This window comes from Microtus pennsylvanicus, chromosome 12 (genome assembly GCF_037038515.1).
Source record: "Microtus pennsylvanicus isolate mMicPen1 chromosome 12, mMicPen1.hap1, whole genome shotgun sequence".
Taxonomy (NCBI): domain Eukaryota; kingdom Metazoa; phylum Chordata; class Mammalia; order Rodentia; family Cricetidae; genus Microtus; species Microtus pennsylvanicus.
Genome location: NC_134590.1, coordinates 62,733,607 through 62,753,798, shown reverse-complemented (window position 1 = coordinate 62,753,798; position 20,192 = coordinate 62,733,607). Strand labels below are relative to the sequence as shown.

The 20,192-nt window shown below is 43.0% G+C and overlaps 1 protein-coding gene across 1 annotated transcript; it reads left to right on the top strand.

The window, feature by feature from the left end:
• The first annotated feature begins 598 nt into the window (after positions 1 to 598).
• On the top strand, positions 599 to 19,989 carry Rnf4 (ring finger protein 4). The gene is made up of 8 exons (XM_075943898.1): positions 599 to 750; positions 7,816 to 7,972; positions 11,961 to 12,087; positions 14,680 to 14,759; positions 17,891 to 17,900; positions 18,200 to 18,359; positions 18,848 to 18,896; positions 19,294 to 19,989. Exons 2-8 carry the CDS (start codon positions 7,964 to 7,966, stop codon positions 19,441 to 19,443), a joined length of 585 nt encoding a protein of 194 aa, XP_075800013.1. The 5' UTR covers positions 599 to 750; positions 7,816 to 7,963; the 3' UTR covers positions 19,444 to 19,989.
• The last annotated feature ends 203 nt before the right edge of the window (positions 19,990 to 20,192 follow it).

Sequence of the window (20,192 nt, the reverse complement as noted above, 5' to 3'; positions counted from 1 at the left end):
GTACATCTCTCCTTTGCCCCGCCTCTGGCACACAAAATGTCTAGTTTTTCCCTACCTAGCCTGCTAGTAGACCTCCCAGAAGCCCTGGCTGAGCCCCCGGGACTCCCGATGGAACCCGTGTGAACAGTCCCGGGCGGACACGCCCACTCAGAGCCTGGCATTTGGGGTACGGATCCCGACGGCAAGGTTGGTAACGGATCACAAAGAAATTGGGCCCTTAGGCCAGTCTCCCGTGGGTCTCATCAACGACAGAGGAAACTGAGATGGGAATGGAATGAATGGTGGGGATTACTGTTTAGTGTTAGCCGTGGCAGAGAGCGCTTGTTAACCAGATTAAAAGCCAAGGGTCGATAGCAAGAAGCCAGTAGGCAGCCTCGCGCGACGCCCCAGCAACGACTCCGCCAAGTTCTCGTGGGAGGAGTGCGACCGGCGGTGCTCTCGCGAGAAGTGGAAACTCAGGCGAGCAAGCGGGGGGCGTGGCCGGAAGAAGGTTTATTTCAAAGCGGTAATAGATAGTTTTCTTACCCAATAGAATTGCAAACGAGCCTCCGAAACCGGTAGAGCTCGGGAGTAAGGGCGGTAGAAGCCAATAGGGACTGGGAAGGGCGGGCCAGGGCCGGCCGAGCGGAAGTGGGTCTCCGTGAGGCGGTGGAGTCCTGCCTGAGCGGGTCTCCTTAGCGGCTGGTGGCGGTGGTGCGTCCTTGCTCGAGCGCTTCGACTGTGGCGTCTGCCTGATCGCACCAACTCCAGGTAAGACCAGGCTTCGCGGGATGGAGGCAGCAAGTCAGGGCAGTGCGGGATTGGGGCACGGACGGCTTCTCGGCCTACAGCAGAGTTGGGGGCCGCCAGTCGCGGCTCATTCGGGCCGCCCGGAACAGCGCCTCTCGGGGTCGGGTCCGCTCAGCCTCCTCGGCCCCGGAGAGCGCGCGGGTGTCGGAGCCAGACGCGACACTCGCGTCGGATTTAGGGAAGTCTCATATGCGGCGCCGCTCGCCCACTCGCGGCTTGGCTGGCTGAACCTTTTTTGCAAACTGGAAAGGGAAACTGAGATTCAAAGAGGGGAGGGCCCCTTCCAAGGTCACTTTTTTTTTTTTTGACTGAGCGAGCCGAGCGGAGAGGACCAGAGCAAGGTTTTTGTTCCCCGTTGACGACGCAGCCATTGTGTGCTGGCGCCGCTGCCCCGCCTTCTTGGGGCCTGCGAGTTTGCTGGGGCACCCAAGCCGCGTGGCGGGCCCTGTCTAAGCCGGGAGAGTGTTGAGGACTCTTGCGGGCCTTGGAACTGAATGGGTTTGGCCTTCCAGGAGCCGTTTTCTGCCTTACCTATGGTTGGTGAAGCGTGCGATTGAGATTTGGTCCAGCCCTGCACTCTTTGGGGTCCTTCCCTCCCTGGCACATCCGTATACAGGAATAGGAAACCCAACCTGATCCTTAACCCTAAACACTGTTTCCGTGGACGCCATTAGACACCCTTTGCCTCGATTAGTACGTGTCCAGATCTGGGCGTTTCTGCTTTTGTATTTTTACTTGTCTGTGCCCTGGGGCGCTTCAGGCTTTCATTTCTACAGTCTGGTGCTTCAGTTTAGGTTGCCCAAGTGGTTGCGGGAGACAGGTTGGACGCAGTAGTTCCTAACAGTGGTGAGAGGGAAAACACCCCCCCACCCCGTACTTTTTTTGTTTTTTTAATGGATGGAGAAACAATTGGGTTCGGGTTTACCTGTGAGTTCGATGTGAAATGATTGGGAAAATGTCTTGCTGGCCTTTCTGTTACTTAATGTGAGCTTCCAACTATAATTTTCTGAAAAGCTTCCTTTTTTAACACAGTGTTTACCACCATTGGGGAGTGGCGGGATTGATTTTATTTTGTTTTGAGACAGGGTTTCTCTGTGTAGTCTTGGCTGTCCTGGAACTCGTTTTGTAGACCAGATTGATTGGCCACGAACACAGATCTGCTTGCCTCTGCTTCCCGAATTCTGGGGTTAAAGACGTATCCTAGCAGCCGGGAGGCGGTAACTCTTGTGCCTTTAATCCCAGCACTCGTGAGCAGAGGCAGGTGGATCTCGGATCTCTGTGAGTTTGAAGCGAGCCTGGTGTACCAAGTGAGTTCCAGGACAGGCTCCAAAGCTAAAGAGAAACCCTGTCTTTTAAAAAAAAAAATGTTGCCGGGCGATGGTGGCGCACGCCTTTAATCCCAGCACTCGGGAGGCAGAGGCAGGCGAATCTCTGTGAGTTCGAGACCAGCCTGGTCTAGAAGAGCTAGTTCCAGGACAGGCTCCAAAGCCACAGAGAAACCCTATCTCAAAAAAACAAAAAAAAAAAAAAAATGTGCGCTACCACCTCAGGGCTAGTTGACTTATTTTTTATAGTTTCCAAATATTGAGTATTTTTCTTATCATGGTCCCCTAATAAGTATTTTCCAATACTTTGAAGAGTACCTGTGATTCCAGTTCTTCAGAGGTAGAAGCAGAAGGATCAGAAATTTAAGGTCATCTTGGGCTACTTGGAGACTGGCTCAGGAACAGTTTAGGTTTTGCTTATTTGCTTGTGTACTTGGTCCCCTCCGCCCCCCACACACAGAGGAAAGTTGGTTTCTTGGTGACTATATAGTGTTGACTGCAATCGTGAACACTCAAACAGTATTGTTTTGTTTGCTTGGGAGGCAGAGGCAGGCGGATCTCTGAGTTCGAGACCAGCCTGGTCTACAAGAGCTAGTTCCAGGACAGGCTCCAAAACCACAGAGAAACCCTGTCTCAAAAAACCAAAAAAAGGGGGGGGGGGATTGGAGATTGAACCCAGGTTCTCACACATTAGGCAGCTATTCAACCAGTGAGCTATATCTTTGGTCTTTTTATTATTACTAATACTGTTGTATGAATATGACCAAGGTCTGTGACACCCCAGTGCAGTGATGTGTGTTTGGTAGTAAGAAGACAAGTTTATGAAGTCAATGTGTCCTTCCACTGTATGTGTTTACTCAGATTGAATTACTTTGTCAGGCTTGTATATGCGAAGTCTTTTTACCTGCTAAGGTTTCTCAGTAACTCCTCATTGTAGTTTTTATTTTGAGTCAGGGTCTTGCTAAGTTCCCTAGACTGCCCTTGAACTCACTTGATTGTCCTGGCAGGCCTTGAATTTGGCAGTCCTGACTTGGCTTCTGGTGTAACTGAGATTATGGGTTTGTAACATCAGAACATGTAAGAATCCTACTCTCAAGTCCCATTGTTTACCCGATAGATACTATAACTTTACATATAGTGAAAGGATCCATTTCCCCCTAGATCTGACCTCCCCCCACCCCATATAGCAAAACTAGTGACCTATGCCTCTACTCCTAGCTACTCAACAGACCGAGGTAAAAGGTTCACGAGTTACTGGGCTGTGGAATGAGTTCAGGGCAAGTTAGTGGGCCTCACCTCACTCTCTGTGGGGGAAGGGTATATGTGCTTGCAGAGAGCAGTATTGTGCCATCACTCTCCACCTTACTCCTGGAGACCAGGTCTCCAAGTGCATGCACGTGCACGTGTGCACACACACATACACACAGTTTAGGGTTTTCCAGTGAGGAGTCTGCTGTGCCTTGCCTTTTTACATGGATACTGGGATCTGAACCCAAGTTCTCATATATAGCTGAGATAGGTGTAGCTCAGTGGTAGATCCCTTGTCTGGCTCTTTCCAGGCCCAAAGTTCAAATAAAAGTACTCTTCCCACCGTTTTTCTGTTATGTCATTTCTTCTAAGCATCTAATGAACCATATAATTTGAATGCAGTTTTATTGGGAAGAAAAATGACAACCTTATTTTTGTTTCGCCTGTGTCTGTGTTAGATGTTTGATTTACAGTTAGGCTTATTATGTTGTGTTGCACAAATAATAAAAACTCAGAGACAGGTATTGGGGTTCAACTTGACAATCAGAAAAGCAAAAGCAGCCAAGCTACTAAAGAGCTATTACCTCTTTGAAGTCTTCAGACTGAAAGAGCAAGTTCCCATCTCATCCGGCCTTATATTCCTCCCTAGTGCTGGGATTAGAGGCGTACACCACCACCTGGCCTGTATAGCTGACTAGTGTGGCTTTTTTGCCTTCTGTTCTTCAGGCAAACTTTATTTATTGAAAATACAAATGAAATATCAACACATGTTTTCCTTTTTTGTCTAAAATTAAATAAGGGTATAACTAATAGAAGAAACTACACAGTAAGTACAATATATAATATTGTTATATTAGTACAACTATACAATATATAGAGGCAATAGATACATCAACAATGCCTAGTCCATTTGCTTTTGACAGACTCAGAAGATACTCTATATCTATCCTATCTTGTGAGTCCAAAGTCTTGTACCTAGTCTACTTTACTTTCTATCTTAACTTGTTTTCTGCATCTAGTAAACAAGGAAAACTATAACTGTCTAGTCTTCAACTTCCTCAGAGACCCAAGAAGGAAATACTATTAACTGAGTAAATAGGAAGTGCAAGCAACTTTCAAATATGAGAAATGACAGAAACAGTTGGCTATCTGCACAGTCACCAAAACTCCTCTGCAATGTTGGGGTATCCGTCTTCTACCTACAACCCTAGCATATCTGACAGACTTTTCTGTGAAGCTGAACATTCTAAAGGACTCTCCATCCTTATCTTGACAATGTTTGGCAGTCACTTTCTTTTCTGTCCTGCTTAGCCAATTAGGACAGCATACTGTCAGCAGTCAAGGCAAGGGCATTTTCTTGCCCCAGCGGCTTACATTTGTTTGCCACAAAGAAAATAAACTCCATATTTCTTTGATCTTCTCTGAAGTAGATTGGTGCTCCCAGACATCTCATTGTCATAAAAAATGGACCTATGTTATTAAAACATCTTAAATGCCATATTCTGTAAATCCCTGGTGTTTGAAGATGACCCGTCTATTTAAAATATATCCGTTTGACCTTGAGAACATATATAATGTGACTACAAATTTGGTTGTAATCGGTGACTGAGTACTAACCTGTATTTCCTTCTCCTAAACAGTTGGTAGTAATAACTTTCAAGGACTAGAAATTTGTATCACATTGTTAAATGGGCTGTATGGGTATAATACTTTGAACAAAATTAGAGATTTATATACAGTGCATTCTAACAAAATTAATCTCAAATTTTGTATACAATATACAAAAGTCAAATCCAATGTAAAACATTTAAAACTAGTAGTTGCTTTTTAAAAGTACATTCAGTAATGTACCTTTTTATCCTATCATCTATAGCCCCCCTTTTTCTTTTCAAAACAAGAACCTAATTTCCTTCATTTAGCTTTTTCCAGACCATTACCAATAACAACTTAAAACCAACTTCCCTAAATAATGACATATTTATGACCCATTGAACAATCAGAAACCACCTATTTTCTTGGGAATGTGGGTGTTATATTCTTTAGTTTTTAGAGACAGGGTTTCTCTGTAGCTTTGAAGACTGTCCTGGAACTCACTTCGTAAACCAGGCTGGTCTTGGAACTCACAGAAGAGTCCCAGACCCACTGTAATTGCTGGATTCCCATGCCTTTACACTTTTGGTTTTAGGAAGTATCTTTTTGTTGTTTTTGTTTTGTTTTTTGAAACAAGGTTTTTATGGTGTAGCTTTGGAACCTGTCCTGGAACTAGCTCTTGTAGACCAGGCTGGCCTCGAACTCAGAGATCCGCCTGCCTTTGCCTCCTGAGTGCTGGGATTAAAGGCGTGCGCCACTCCTGCCCTGGTATCACATTCTTAAAGTTATTTCCTGCTATCTGGGGGTTGATGGTATCTTTAGAGTATCCTGAAAAGAAAAATTTTGGGTTGATTGTCAAGTCCTGGGAGAGGTAACTATCATTTGTTGTCCAGTTTCTGCGTAATGGGAAAGTGCAGGACTTGTCTCAAACTCTGGTTAGGCTGAAAGAACCATTACAATAAAGGGATTTGGGTCTCTGATAATATGCTAGACATTTTGAAAATGGGATGAGTAAATGAGAGGATATCTAATTTAGATGGGATTTATGTAATGTCAATTGTAAACATCAGCTTTATCATTTTTGTCTTATTACTAAAAATGTAGGTTAAGCTGAGTGCTAAGATACAAGCCTTAGATAAGTCTAATAAAAACAGGTCAGAGAAACTCAAATCCAATCAAAGGATATCATGGAGAGCCAATTTTAGCATTGCATTATAAGAATAGAGAAGAACAGCCTAAGGTTTTCAGACAACCAACTTAATATATCCAGTAACCTTACAAGAGAGACTAATAGAACCATCAAAATATGCCTGTCACATTTCTCAGCACTCAGCAGACAGGTCTTTCTCTCCCTTTTCATGTGTGGGGTGTGTATGTCTTTGCCCATGTAGAGGCCAGAGAAGGACATCATGTGTCTTCCTATATTGCTATCTACCTTATTTTTTGAAACTGAGTCTAACTAAATCTAAAGCTGTCTCTGAGCTGAGCCAGCCAGACGCTTAGGTTCCTGGCCTGCCTTGTCTGGCTTTTCTGTGGGTGCTGTCGAGGTTTAACTCAGGTCCTCTTGCTTTCACAACAGGCTCTAATCCAAAGATACATGTGGGGCTGGGTTTGTTTTTGTGGTTTTGTTTTGGTTTTTTTTGAGACATGGTTTCTCTGTGTACGTATCCCTGACTCTCCTGAAACTTGCTCTATAGACCAGGCTGGCCTCAAACTCACAGAGGTCCACTTAACTCTGCCTCCTGAGTGCTGGGATTAAAGGCACGTGCCACCACTGCCTGACAAGATATTTTTGTTATTTTCTTCTGAATTAAGATGTGCCCTTTAGGGATGGGGAGTGTCACACATTTCATAGATGTGTGCTCATATATAAGATACTAACTAGCTGGTTCTTAGTGGCGCAAGCCTTTAATTCCAACACTCGGGAAGTGGAGGCAGGCAGATCTCTGTGAGTTTGAGGCCAGCCTGGTCTACAAGAGCTAGTTCCAGAACAGGCTCCAAAGCTACAGCAAAACCTTGTCTCAAAACACACACACACACACACACACAGAGAGAGAGAGACTTCCTAAAACCAGAAGTGTAAGTGCATGGGAATCCAGCAATTACAGTGGGTCTGGGACTCTTCTGTGGTCTAAACCGAATGTTGGGAAACTTGCAAAAGATGGCTATCATCTCCTTAGTCCCTCAGATTCTTGGAAGGGTAGTGAAGTAACAGGACAAGAAGGAAACTGCTTGGCTTAAGAAACGTTCCTTTCAGGGGCTGGAGATATGGCTCAGTGGTTAAGAGCACTGACTGCTCTTCCAGAGGACCCGGGTTCAATTCCCAGCACCCACATGGCAGCTCACAACTGTCTGAAGATCCAGTTGCAGGGTATCTGACACCTGCACACCAATGCACATAAAATAAAGTTAAATAAACCATAATATAAAAAAAAAGAAATGTTCCTTTCCTCCTGCTAAGGAGTGGTGTATGTATTCCAATTAAGCAACTAAAACTTGTCTTTCTCCTAGAGTTAATCACTTTTGCTACTTTTGAAGCAACCAAAAAGGTCAAGGAAGGCTGTAGTAGTATAGCCCACTCATAGAATATAGTATTCTATATCCCAAGCACCAAAAGGAGCACAGGCAGAAGATGGTATAATAGTTCGGGTAGTAGATTTGAGAATTACATAGTCAATTCTATATTCAACAAGATTCTTAAAATGAATGTACGGTAAGGGTACAAATTACATAAAATGTTCAGCAAAGCATCCAGGTGACAGAAAAGACTGGTAAATTTTCTGTGTATGTGGTATATGTACATTTGTGAGTTTTGTCTTCAAAAATGCAAATAGCAACATTTATTAGTTTCTTTGTTTTTCAGGACTTGGAAATATTGGGCATCTAATTGACTCTAGATTGTAAGCCACAGATGAGTACTCAGCGGGCGTGAGAGATTGAGAATATTCCACCTCCCCATAAACCTTGGTGTATATCACTTGATTTTCTGTGGATTGAAGCCAGAGAACACAATGAGTACAGTAAGTTTTCTTAGCTTGTAAATTTTTTTTACCAATATTAGTTAGCTACTCTGTCTCTTAGAGTCGGCTTACAGTTGTAAGCCGCTTGTTATATGGCACTGGGCTCTAATTCCAGATATTAGAGGTTAAAATACAAAGACTGAAAATTGAGGGTAGTCTGGGTTATACAGATACTGTCTCTAAAATAAACGGAAACAGCTGAGGATGTGCCTCTTGTTTATGCAAAAGACTATTTGTTATATTTCCAGCAGAACTAGAAAAAAAATCTTTGTTGTTGTATATGCCTACATATAATCCAAGTAAGTAGTAAATGCATCTATAATCCATTGGTAAATGGAGGTAGGAAGATCAGAAATTTAAGTTCAGTGCTATACTCAACTATATAGTGAGATCAAATTCTAAGACTGGAGAGATGACTCAGTGAATAAACTGCTTCATGTGTGAGAAGGACCCAAGTTGGGTCCCCATCACCCATATAAAAGCTGGGCAGGGTGGCATACATTTTCATTGCTTAGAGAAGAGGTCTTGATCACAAAGACCTCTTGGTCAACCAATCTTGGAGAAACAAACATCAGTTTAATGAGAGATGTGATCTAATAAACTAAGGGCTAGAGAGATGAATTGGTGGATAGGAAACACTTACTGCTCTTCCAGGGGACTCTAGCTTTTGTTTTTCAGCATGTGTGTCAGGTGACTCATACCTCCTGTAATTCTAGATCCAGTCATCTGTCACCCTCTACTGGCCTTTTTGGACACCAGGCATGCATATGGAGAGAGTGAGTGTGTGTGCGCGCGCATACATATACACATACATACATACACACACACACACACAAAGCACTCAGACATTTAAAAGGGGGAGTAGAGTGACAAAGACCTGGCCTTTACAAATGTAATAACTATTATTTACAGTTCTGTGGAATGGATTCAATTGATAAAGGCCCTTTCTGACAAGTTTGAATCCCAGAACTACGTGGTAAAAGAGACCTCCACTCATGTTATGGCATATATGTGGATCACACTCAAAAAGATTTAAACATAATTTTAAAACTAGATCTAGGGCTAGGTGGTGTTGGTGCACGCCTTTAATTCCAGCACTCAGAAGCAGAGGCAGATGGATCTCTTGAGTTTGAGGCTAGCCTGGTCTACAGTGTGAGTTCTACGATAGCCAGAGGTACACAGAGAAACCCTATTTCCAGAAAAACAACAACAACAAAAAACGGGGTATAGGGAGGTGGCTCAGAAACGGCACTTGCTGTTTCTTTAGGGGACTGGGTTCCAGTTCCCAGCACTTACTTGCAGCTCAGAATTGTTTGTAACTCCAATTTGGAAGAACTTGTGCCCTCTTCTGGTTTTCACAGGAAGGAAGTGGTACATAGACATACATGCTGGCAAAATATTTGTATATGTAAAATGAAAAAAATAACCATTTTCACTTTTGCTCTTGTCTGGGAGTCAGCTCTGGTTCAGTGCAAGACATGCAGGTTGGACTCTAGAGTAAGGTATCCTAAACTTTCTGCTTAACTTTTTTCTGTGGGGAAATTTTTATGACCTTGGGTAGTAATGTAGATGTATGTGCAGATTAAGTATTTGTTGATAATTCATGTTTACTTTTAAAAGAATTATTTGGCATATAAACATAATTTTACTGTTTATGAAGATGAAAGTAAATTATGTTAATGAAATAGATACACTTTTTATGTAAAGAGTTAATCTTGGTCAGGTAAGGTTGTTGTTACCAACAAGCCTAACAGCCCGAGCTAGATCCTGGGGCCCTACAGGGTTAAAGGAGAGAATCAGTTGCCGAAAGCTGTCCTCTGACTTCATGTAAGCACAGAAGCACGAGTACATGCATGCACACAATAAATGTTTAAAGAAAAAAATTAGTGAATTAGCTGGGCATGTTGGTGCACATCTTTAGTCACAGAACTTGGTAGGCAGACGCAGGCTTATCTCTGAGTTTGAAGCCAGCCTAGTCTACAGAACAAGTTACAAAATAGCTAGGGCTACACAGAAAAACCCTTTCTCAAAAAGCAAAGGAAAAAAGTAAAAATTGACAGAATGATGTGTGTTTGTGAGTGTGTTATAATATCTTTGGTATTTTTTTAGCTCTGCTTTCTCAGTACCTGTGATTAAAGGCATGTGTTAGCTTGCCCAGCTAAGTATTTTGATTTTATGATCATTTGCTAATAATACCGCTTAAAATAAATGTGTAATATTTAAGGCCATTTCAGAAATATTCTATCCTAATCCCAAACCAAAATTGATTATTTCTTTTTTCTGAAACTCAGATTAATTTATACAGACTTTTTTAAAAAATATTTATTTATTTATTATGTATACAATATTCTGTCTGTGTGTCTGCCTGCAGGCCAGCAGAGGGCATCAGATCTCGTTTTAGATGGTTGTGAGGCATCATGTGGTTGCTGGGAATTGAACTCAGGATCTTTGGAAGAACAGGCAATGAATGCTCTTAACCGCTGAGCCATCTCTCCAGCCCCTAATTTTTTAATTTTTGAGGCAAGGTCTTCTATGTACCCTTGGCTAGCCTGGAACTCAAAGATCCACCTGGCTCTGGAATTTTAAAGGTGTGTGCTACTATACCTGGAAAACAACAATTTTAAAAAATGAAACATGCTGGTGGTAGTGCACACCTTTTAGTCTAGCACTCAGGAGGAAGAGGCAGGAGGATCTCTGAGTTCAAGGCCAACCTGGTCTACAAAGCAAGTTCCTGGGAGGCTAGGACTGTTACACAGAGAAACCCCCTCTCAAGAAAAAGAAAAAAAATCAAACATACTAGAGCAATGTAATCTAAGGATGTGCCAGTTTGATAATAATATGCTGAAGAATAATGGTAGGAAGATGCTACAAGTCTTATTTATAATTAACGATTCTGTTTCTGTAAGAATAAAAAATACATGTGCAGGGGGCTGGAGAGATGGCTCAGTGGTTAAGAGCATTGCCTGCTCTTCCAAAGGTCCTGAGTTCAATTCCCGGCAACCACATGGTGGCTCACAACCATCTGTAATGAGGTCTGGTGCCCTCTTCTGGCCTGCAGACATACACACAGACAGAATATTGTATACATAATAAATAAATATTTTTAAAAAAAAAATACATGTGCAGTAAAAACACTAATTCTGCCGGACTGTAGTGGCCCACGCCTTTAATCCCAGCACTCAGAAGGCAGAGGCAGGCAGATCTCTGAGTTCGAGGTCAGCCTGGTCTACAAGAGCTAGTTCCAGGACAGGCTCCAAAGCTACAGAGAAACCCTGTCCCCCCCACCCCACCCCCCCAAAAAAATAACACTAATTCCTATATAACGGTAATCTTGAATCTTATTGAAGGTATTGTAGACAGTGTTGGCATTGTGTGGTGTTCCATCGTGTTGAGTTGGGTGTTCAGAAGCAAAACTATAGTGAAGTCATATGATGCAACATGGGCTGGTAATATGAGAAGTATCAGTTCTTGATGCATTGGTTTTAAATTAATTTTTGGTCTTTGTAGGTTCAGAAAACATTTTTGCTATTGCAAATATTTTTGCACAGCCTACCCTCCCCCATTCAGTTATGTGACCATACATGGGATTGTAAACCATAGTTGGATTTGTTTGGTGATACAAACAGCTGATATGATGATAAGATCTATATCCTAGCACCCTCGTGGCGGATACAGGCAGATCTCTTGAGTTCTGGGATAGCCAGGGCTACACAGCAAAAGACCTTTTATCAGGTGAAACAACAAAAAGTACTGAATTTTTCACCCTGTGCTTCACAGGTGCTACAAGTTTTATAGTGGGTGGGGTGCACATGCTGGCTGTGTGTGTGTGTGTGTGTGTGTGTGTGTGTGTGTGTGTGTGTGTGTGTGTGTGTGTGGTGTTGCACACAAGAGGACAACCAAGTTAAGCCATTCCCGTTTGTTGGCTTTTTACTCTTCTGTCAAATCTGGAACTCATGCAACTGCTTCTTTTCCCCCTTGATGACCTTAGAGAAATCCTCAAAGAAAGCGGCGTGGTGGAACAGTGAGTTCTAGACAAGCCCAGAAGCGAACTCGGGAAACAACTTCAACCCCTGAGATTTCCTTGGAAACAGAACCCATAGAACTCGTGGAAACTGGTAAGAGCCAGGAATACTGGACTGTAATGCATGACAGTGTGATGTCGTGGGTAAATAAGTGAATTGGACTCAGTTTGTATCTGTTAATGCCCACTGTGATGCCTCATGAAGTCATACTCCCCCCCAATTTATGTGTATAATTGTTTTGCTTGCATGTATGTCTGTCTGTGTACTACATGTGTGCCTGGCCCACAGAGGCCAGAAGTCATTGTATTCCCTAGAGCTCGAGTTACAAATGCTTGTGAGCTGCCCTGTGGGTGTTGGGAATTTGAGTCTTTTACAAGAGCAGTAAGTATTCATAGCCCCTGAACTATCTTTATTCCCAGGTCACAGCTGAGCTTCTGTGTCTTCCTCTGTGGTGAGGAATAATGTTAGTATATAGGGCAGGTTGAATTTATGCCATAAAACCCTTGGGACCATGTGTGGCAGATGGTACCATCAAATGTTAGCTGTTGGAAGCTCTTGCACTTGCTTTATATGTATGTATAATCTTAGACTTACCTATACAGCTTATAGCTACAATGAGTAAAGCTGCCCCCTTTGGTATCTGTATGAGTTTTGAAGCAGTCACTTGGCTCATCTACTTCACCCTGCTTAACTTTGTGAAATACTTGAGTTTCCTTTTCTGGTTTTCATTAAGACTAAAACTTTCTAAAGAAGGCAAACTTGTCAACACTGCTATCATTAAAGCTTGGTTTGAGATGAGGCCAGACTGGATTTTCCCTTGCCTGCTCAGGAAAGTGTCAAATGTTTTAGATATGGGCTAGAGAGATGGCTCAGTGGTTAAGAGCATTGCCTGCTCTTCTAAAGGTCCTGAGTTCAATTCCCAGCAACCACATGGTGGCTCACAACCATCTGTAATGAGGTCTGGTGCCCTGTTCTGCCCTTTAGGCATACACATAGACAGAATATTGTATATATAATAAATAAATAAATAAATGTTTTAGATAAGCCACTTTGCTTTGTTATCTTTTATATATCATACCCAAGAACTGATTTTTTTTTTTTTAATTTTTGATTTTTCGAAATAGGTTTCTCTGTGAAACAGTTCTGGCTGTCCTGGAACTCACTTTGTAGACTAGGCTGGCCTCAAACTCACTGAAGATCTGCTCCAAAGTGCTGGGATTAAAGGCATGCACCACCACTGCCCAGCCAAGTGCTGATATTTTAAATGGTTTTTGTTTTTTGTTTTTCAAGACAGAGTTTCTTTGTGTAACAGGCCTGGCTGTCCTGAAACTGTAAACCAGGCCATTCTCAAACTCACAGAAATCCACCTGCCTCTGCCTCTCGAGTGCTGGATTAAAGGTATGTGCCACTACTGCCCAGGTCTAAGAACTGATATTTTAAAGAAAAGTGCAGTGGGCTATGGATGTAGCTCAGTGTGGTAGAGCACTTGTTTAATGTGCAAGACCCTTGTTCAACCACTACCGCAAAGAAAAAAATTATTAAGATGTTATACAATATGTGTATACCACAGAATAGGCACTTTTTAGCCATCTTAGAGTTAAAAAGAAGCTACTTTGTGTCAGGTGAGTTTCTTGGACTTCCCTGATAGTGTTCATTCTCTGCTTGGTCTCAGTTTGACTTCTCTCAGTGAATTCCTTAGAGCCTTTATTCTTATCTACAGATTAGGACTTTGGAATTCTATACCCAAAGAAGGTCCTTTTCTTCAGTGTAACACTCAACACACACATGGACTCAGTCTCAGGGTTTAAACGGATCCAGCTGTTTCCAATGAGGCACTTGTCAAACTATTGGAATTTATGTCACCTTTGCAAGGTGGTAAATACAAGCAGCCCATACATACATACATACATACATACATACATACATACATACATACAAGCAGTGTGTTTCTTTTGGCAGAGCCAATTTTATCTGCCAAAAGATAATTGACTCATAAATTATGGTTTATAGATCATTAAGTAGTAGCCATTCTTTTTCATGAAGAATGAGAGATATTTGGTATATTATATATTTGTGTGTGTATATAAGTGTGGGGAAGAGGTAGGCAGACAAGTTTTGGGGTGTTTTTGGCTTTTCAAGACAGAGTCCCTATGTGTAGCCCCAGCCATCCTAGAACTCACACTGTAAACCCGACTGGCTTTGAACTCAGAGATCTGTCTGCCTCTGTCTACCAAGGGCTAGTCTTACAGGTGTGTGCTACAACACTGTTCTAACACTGGGAAATAAAAGAAGGTAAACCTAGTTAGAATATGTTATTCATACTGTTTATAAAATCTAACCCTCATATTTTTTAATACTAATAGCAATCAGGAAAAAAATAGTTGTAAGTGGTTTTTGCATGCCTTCCCTAATTAATGAAATTGTGATGCCTAAGCATGATTGTGTGGGTCGGGTGAAGCCACTCAGGTGTTTGTCCCCACATGTACACCTCTGGGACCTCAAGAAATTAAACAAAATGCTGGAGGGGCACTTGGTTGTTATTTTGAAAAGGTAGTCTTGCTGGTTTTTATATTGTGTGTGTAGGGTTTCACACTTTGACACAAATTTATACCATGTTTATAATATCAACCAAGCCTTAGGAGTATACCCCTATCCTAATACTTGTGGAATTGCTTTATTTTGAAGCTGGTGATGAAATTGTGGACCTCACCTGTGAATCCCTGGAGCCTGTGGTTGTGGACCTCACTCACAATGACTCTGTTGTGGTAAGCATTTGAATAAGAGTTGGCTGGTTTGGGTAGGAGTCCCTGGCCCATATCTGCATCTAAAGTCTGGGTTACTGACCAGGGTTAGAAAGATTGAAAAGGGTAGAGAGGTTAAGGGCACTGGCTGCTTTTCCAGGGGACTTGTACCTACATGGTAGCTCACATCCAGCTGTAACTCCAGTTCCAAGATGGGCTCTGTTGGCATCAGATACACTGCAGGCAAACCACACATACTCATCAAATTGTGAAGGGAAAGGAACCTATATTCAGTAACTGGAACCCCTAATGAGAAGTTTGTCAGGAAGAGCACCTGTTGTCGCTTTTGTCTCCTGTGGACTATATCTGCCTGATTTTTGACCTTTCCATAACAGCAGTCCTGATTTCATAGTTTCAGATGTGTAAGCTGGGCATAGCCCTTTGAAATGGGATACTAGCTTTGCCGGGGTTGGTACTACATTGTATTAAGAGAGACCTATTTAGGTGCCTTGCCTTGCATGAAGTGTAGTGCTTTGCAGTGTGTTTATACCTCTGACCTGAAGAGAATTGGGAATATTGACTGTGCTGCTATTAGGTTTCCAAAATAGTTGCCAGTAAATATGGCTCCAGGGAAAGCAGCTACCTAGTCTAGCACCTGCTGCCACAGCTCTTTCCTGACTCCAGGGAGGGTAGAACTTGAGAGGCTGTGACTCCATGTGTAGCCTGCCAGAACTAAAACCTAGTCTGGTCAGGAGTGTTAGAAAATAATTCTGAAAGACATGTTCCATGGTATTGGAACACCCCTACATACACACATACACCCCATTTCCATGTGTCTTTTGGGATCTGATCAACTCATTGATGAGCATCTTAAGGACAAGTTTGGCCGGGCAGTGGTGGCGCACGCCTTTAATCCCAGCACTTGGGAGGCAGAGGCAGGCAGATCTCTGTGAGTTCGAGAGCAGCCTGGTCTACAAGAGCTAGTTCCAGGACAGGCTCCAAAACCACAGAGAAACCCTGTCTCGGAAAAAAAAAAAAAAAAAGGACAAGTTTGCTACTCACTTGAAAAACCTTTTGATGACAGTATGCCAGGTGCGAAGCTGTGGAAAAGAGGTATTGCCACCTTGGGTAGCATTCGACACGTGTTAGCAGTTGGAACGCAGAAAGGACTGTAGACATGGAACCGAGATGTTAGTGATCTAGTCTTCACTTGTCTCAAAGGTTTGAAATTCTGAGTGACTAGCAACAAGCTGCCACAACCAAGACAGATCAGTGTTTTCTAATTTGTTTAAAACTTTGAGAGTAAGATTTTATTGAGAAGCAAGACAGAAGCTGGATATGGCACACACCTTTAATCCCAGCACTCCTGGAGACAGAGGCAGGCTGGTCTTGTGAGTTCAAGGTCAGCCTAGTCTACAAAAAACAGAATAGCTAGAGCTACAAGATGAAGGGATGGGTAACCAGGTATTATGGTGCATGCCTGTGATCTTGAGCACTTGAAAGGCAGTGTTCCTGGGTTATATAGTTAAGCTTAGTCTCAAGGAGGGAAAATGAAATCATGATGACATGAAGCTGCCAGGGAATATCTACTCAGAGGCTTAATATTCCTTACAAATGCTCAACTGATAGCTCAGGCTGTTACTAGCTCTTACACTTAACCCATATTTCTGTTTATGCTTTAACTCATTTTCTGCATGTCCTGCTTGCCCCCTGGCTGACTGGCATCTCCAGCTCCACCTTTCTTCCTCCCGGCTTCCTAGTCTGGCTCTCCTAACTTAATCCTGCTCAGCTATTAGCCAGTCAGCTTGTTTATTAAACCAATCTCAGTGGCAAATCTTGACAGTCTGCAAAGGGATTTTTCCACAGCAGTATTGTTTTAGTTAGAAATCACCAGATTGTCCTAATGTCATCTCTGGTATCCTCTGAAAGACTATGGTGAATTCAGGCACATTGGCTCCTGTATAACCAATGGTGTTTCTGGAAATGGGCCAGAACTGTTTGAGAATTGTAAGTGGTCTCCTCTGCAAAAGTTGACTCTTGCTGTTAGTTCCTGTCAACTTCATGGAGTTCTATAAAGAGGGTAATTTAGTCCCTTAGCTAAAGTTACATTCCAGTTTTTGACTAATTCTGGAAATTGGCACCAAATGCTTTTTCTTCCTCTCTCTTCCCCTATCTCAAAGTAATAGGAATAGTTTATTGAGGGAAAGCATTCCTGAGGAAGGAAGTGGGCTAGTAAACAGAGAAAGGGCTCAGAAAGCCCCAAATCTTTTTCTTAAATATTTATTTGTTTATTATGTATATAATATTTTGTCTGTGTGTATGTGTGCAGGCCAGAAGAGGGCACCAGACATTATTACAGATGGTTGTGAGCCACCATGTGGTTGCTGGGAATTGAACTCAGAACCTTTGGAAGAGCAGGCAATGCTCTTAACCACTGAGCCATCTCTCCACCCCCCCCACCCCCCAAATCCCTTTTCTTATTTTTTTTATTTTGGTTTTTCGGGATAGGGTTTCTCTGTAGCTTTGGAGCCTGTCCTGGAATTAGCTCTTGTAGACCAGGCTGGCCTCGAACTCACAGAAATCCTCCTGCCTCTCCAAATCCCTTTTTTTGAGAACTCAACATCTACCCATAATGGACCTGGCCAGGTCCTGACAAAGGAGCTGGAATTCTACCTCCAAGAAGACCTTGTTCTTCTGCTGGGTGGCAAGTCAACATTTCCCCTACCGTGGCTTATTCACACGGCAGTGAGTAGAGTCCTTGAATGAGCCTGGAATAGGAATAGTGGGAATGAGGGAACTGTCCTGATAGTGACTGAATGAGCAGGAAGTTAGATAAAAGTCCAGGAATAGTAGTGTGGAGGGAGACAGGAGGCTTGGGTTCTCGTGTCAGTTGCTATTGGATTTATTACAAAAATTACCTCATGCTTGACCTAGCTATTAAAAAGAATTGTCTGGATTTGGTAACTCCCAATCACTCTCCACGTGTTGTTGATTGTAATGAATCATCAAAGTCCATTAAATTATTGATATTAACTAAAGACATGAACAAGCAGTATTTTTGAGAGTCATACAGTATTGAAAGCAAGATGTGTGCATTATAGCAGTTAAAAGGTCAGAATGTTTATAACACTCCTCTCTCTTTTCCCCTTTTTCAGATTGTTGAAGGTGAGTAGTTTCATTTCCTTTTCTCCTGGGTTTAAAGGAAGTTATGGTGAATGAATGCCATAGCCTGCAGGCTTTGTCAGTCTGCCCTTCCAAGATCTCTAGGCAGGAGGTGGCCTTTGGTCCCATGATTTCAGGGACTGAGCTTTCTCCTGAGAAGGCAAATGAATGGCCTCTGCCCCTGGGCAGGACCTTCTGGAGGTGTGGGGTAGAACTAGTATGGTGATGGTTTCTCTCTGGAGTCTGAAGGGGAGGGAGGGTGGGTCTTGATACTAGGGCTGATTATGCGACTTTTTTCTTAGAAAGGGGAAGGCCAAGAAGAAATGGGAGGAGGTTACGTCAAGACCATACTGACAGCTGTGTGGTGAGCAGTGATGATGAGGAACTGTCTAGGGACAGGGATGTGTATGTGACTACCCATACTCCTCGAAGCGCCAGGGATGAAGGAGCTACAGGACTCAGGTAATGTGCTCTGCTGCTGTTGTGTTGGGTGGAGGCCAGGGTATACAGATGCCAAGCTTACCAACTCTAGAACAAGGGTCTGCAAAACAGCTAGGCATGTTTGGAATGCAGGGCTCAGCTGTCTGCTCAGGATAGACCAATAAATAGACAGTTGTATCAGGAGATCGACATGCACTGTGATCAGGATTGGGTATAAGTGGGTTTTATTACGGGCACCACTAGCAGTAATGCTGGAGGTGAAACAGATGGGTGAGCCTAATTGTCTGCATCTTTTTTCTAGACCTGTTCTCTACCATCTCTCTTTTCATGCCCATTCCAGCCCAATACTTCAGATAATTTATTTTCAAGTTTTTTGTATGCCTGTCCTAACTGAGCAGAAGTAAGAGATTTGGTAGAAGATAGGGCCTGCATATATGAAGCCACTTTATAAGGTATAATCAAGTATTTGAGCTCACTTAGAAACTGATTTGAAGTACTTGTGATTTCAGGCCCCTGGGTACTGTCAGTTGTCCGATCTGCATGGATGGATACTTTGAGGTAAGTAACCTAGTTGTATCTCCTTTGGTTTTAACCTGTTTCACTAAAAAGAACTTGGAGGATCTGTGCCTCATGTGGGATTTGACACCTAGCTATCACAAAGACTAATTATAAAGGAGATTGTTCCCATTGGTCATGGTTCCTGTGTATTTCATCTTTAGCCTCTTCAAATTCAGGTTTCCTGCTGTAGCCTTAACTAGAAACTGCTGATTTTTGTTGAGGTTGCCTATAACCCCTACAACTGGGAAAATCCTGTCCTGTCTACAATTTGTTCCATTTGCTTCTGAGATTGTTGTACAGACTCTGCCCCTTTGTTTTCACTGGTCTCAGTGATGAATGCATTAGGGTTCTTGGTGGCAAGGGATATTTTAAGGCTGTTCTTTTTAATGTCTTCTAGATTGTGCAGAGTGGACGCCGCATTGTTTCTACAGAATGTGGCCACGTCTTCTGTAGCCAGTGCCTCAATGATTCCCTTAAGAATGCTAACACTTGCCCAACTTGTAGGAAAAAGATCAACCATAAACGCTGCCACCCCATTTATATATGAAATGTTCAGAACTGCTCAGGATAAACCAATGGACAGACAGCCAGGCTAGGCTTTCTGCGTGGTATCTGCCTCCAGTTTCCTGAGCTAAAAAAGACTTTCAAAAATCAATGTCTGATGTAAACTGCTCTTTTGTTTTCCAACCCCTTAGATCTTTTGTTTTCTCCAGTTTGATGCTATGGAGCAGGATCCAGGGATCCTCCCATGTCAGCTTAGCATCTTTTCTCCTGGGTATTCTGAGCCGGGAGTAGGAGAAAAGGAGTCAGGTGCATTGGAGTTTTGAGTATTGTGGCTCCAGCCTCTTTATGGAGCTTACATGTTGGCCAAGAAGTTTCCCTGTTGGGAAAGTTTGCCCCAACTCTTCTGGGTACAGAACCTTCCCAAGGTATCTGCCAGTTAGCTATTCTGCCTGCCACACAATGACCTGGCCAGACATAGTCCATCCAACCCAAGGATCCCAGTACAGAAGCTGCCCCTGAAAAGCCCTGCCGGTGGACTTTTATTTTTCTTTGGAGAGCAGAGGTGATCTGTGATTCTACCTGTACCTTATCATTGATGTGTGGTGTTTTCTGCAAATCAAGAGACCCTCTGCGGGGCAGCCATGTTTCCTAAGAATGAGAAAGTGCAATAAAGCCCGTTCTTCACCTGCTCTTCAGCAATCCGGAAGATGTAGCACTGCTAGTGTCCTCAGCCCAGTGTTGCCTGTGGGAGCAGTGCCCATCGCACCCCATCTCTGTTCGCCAGCTGTTCTC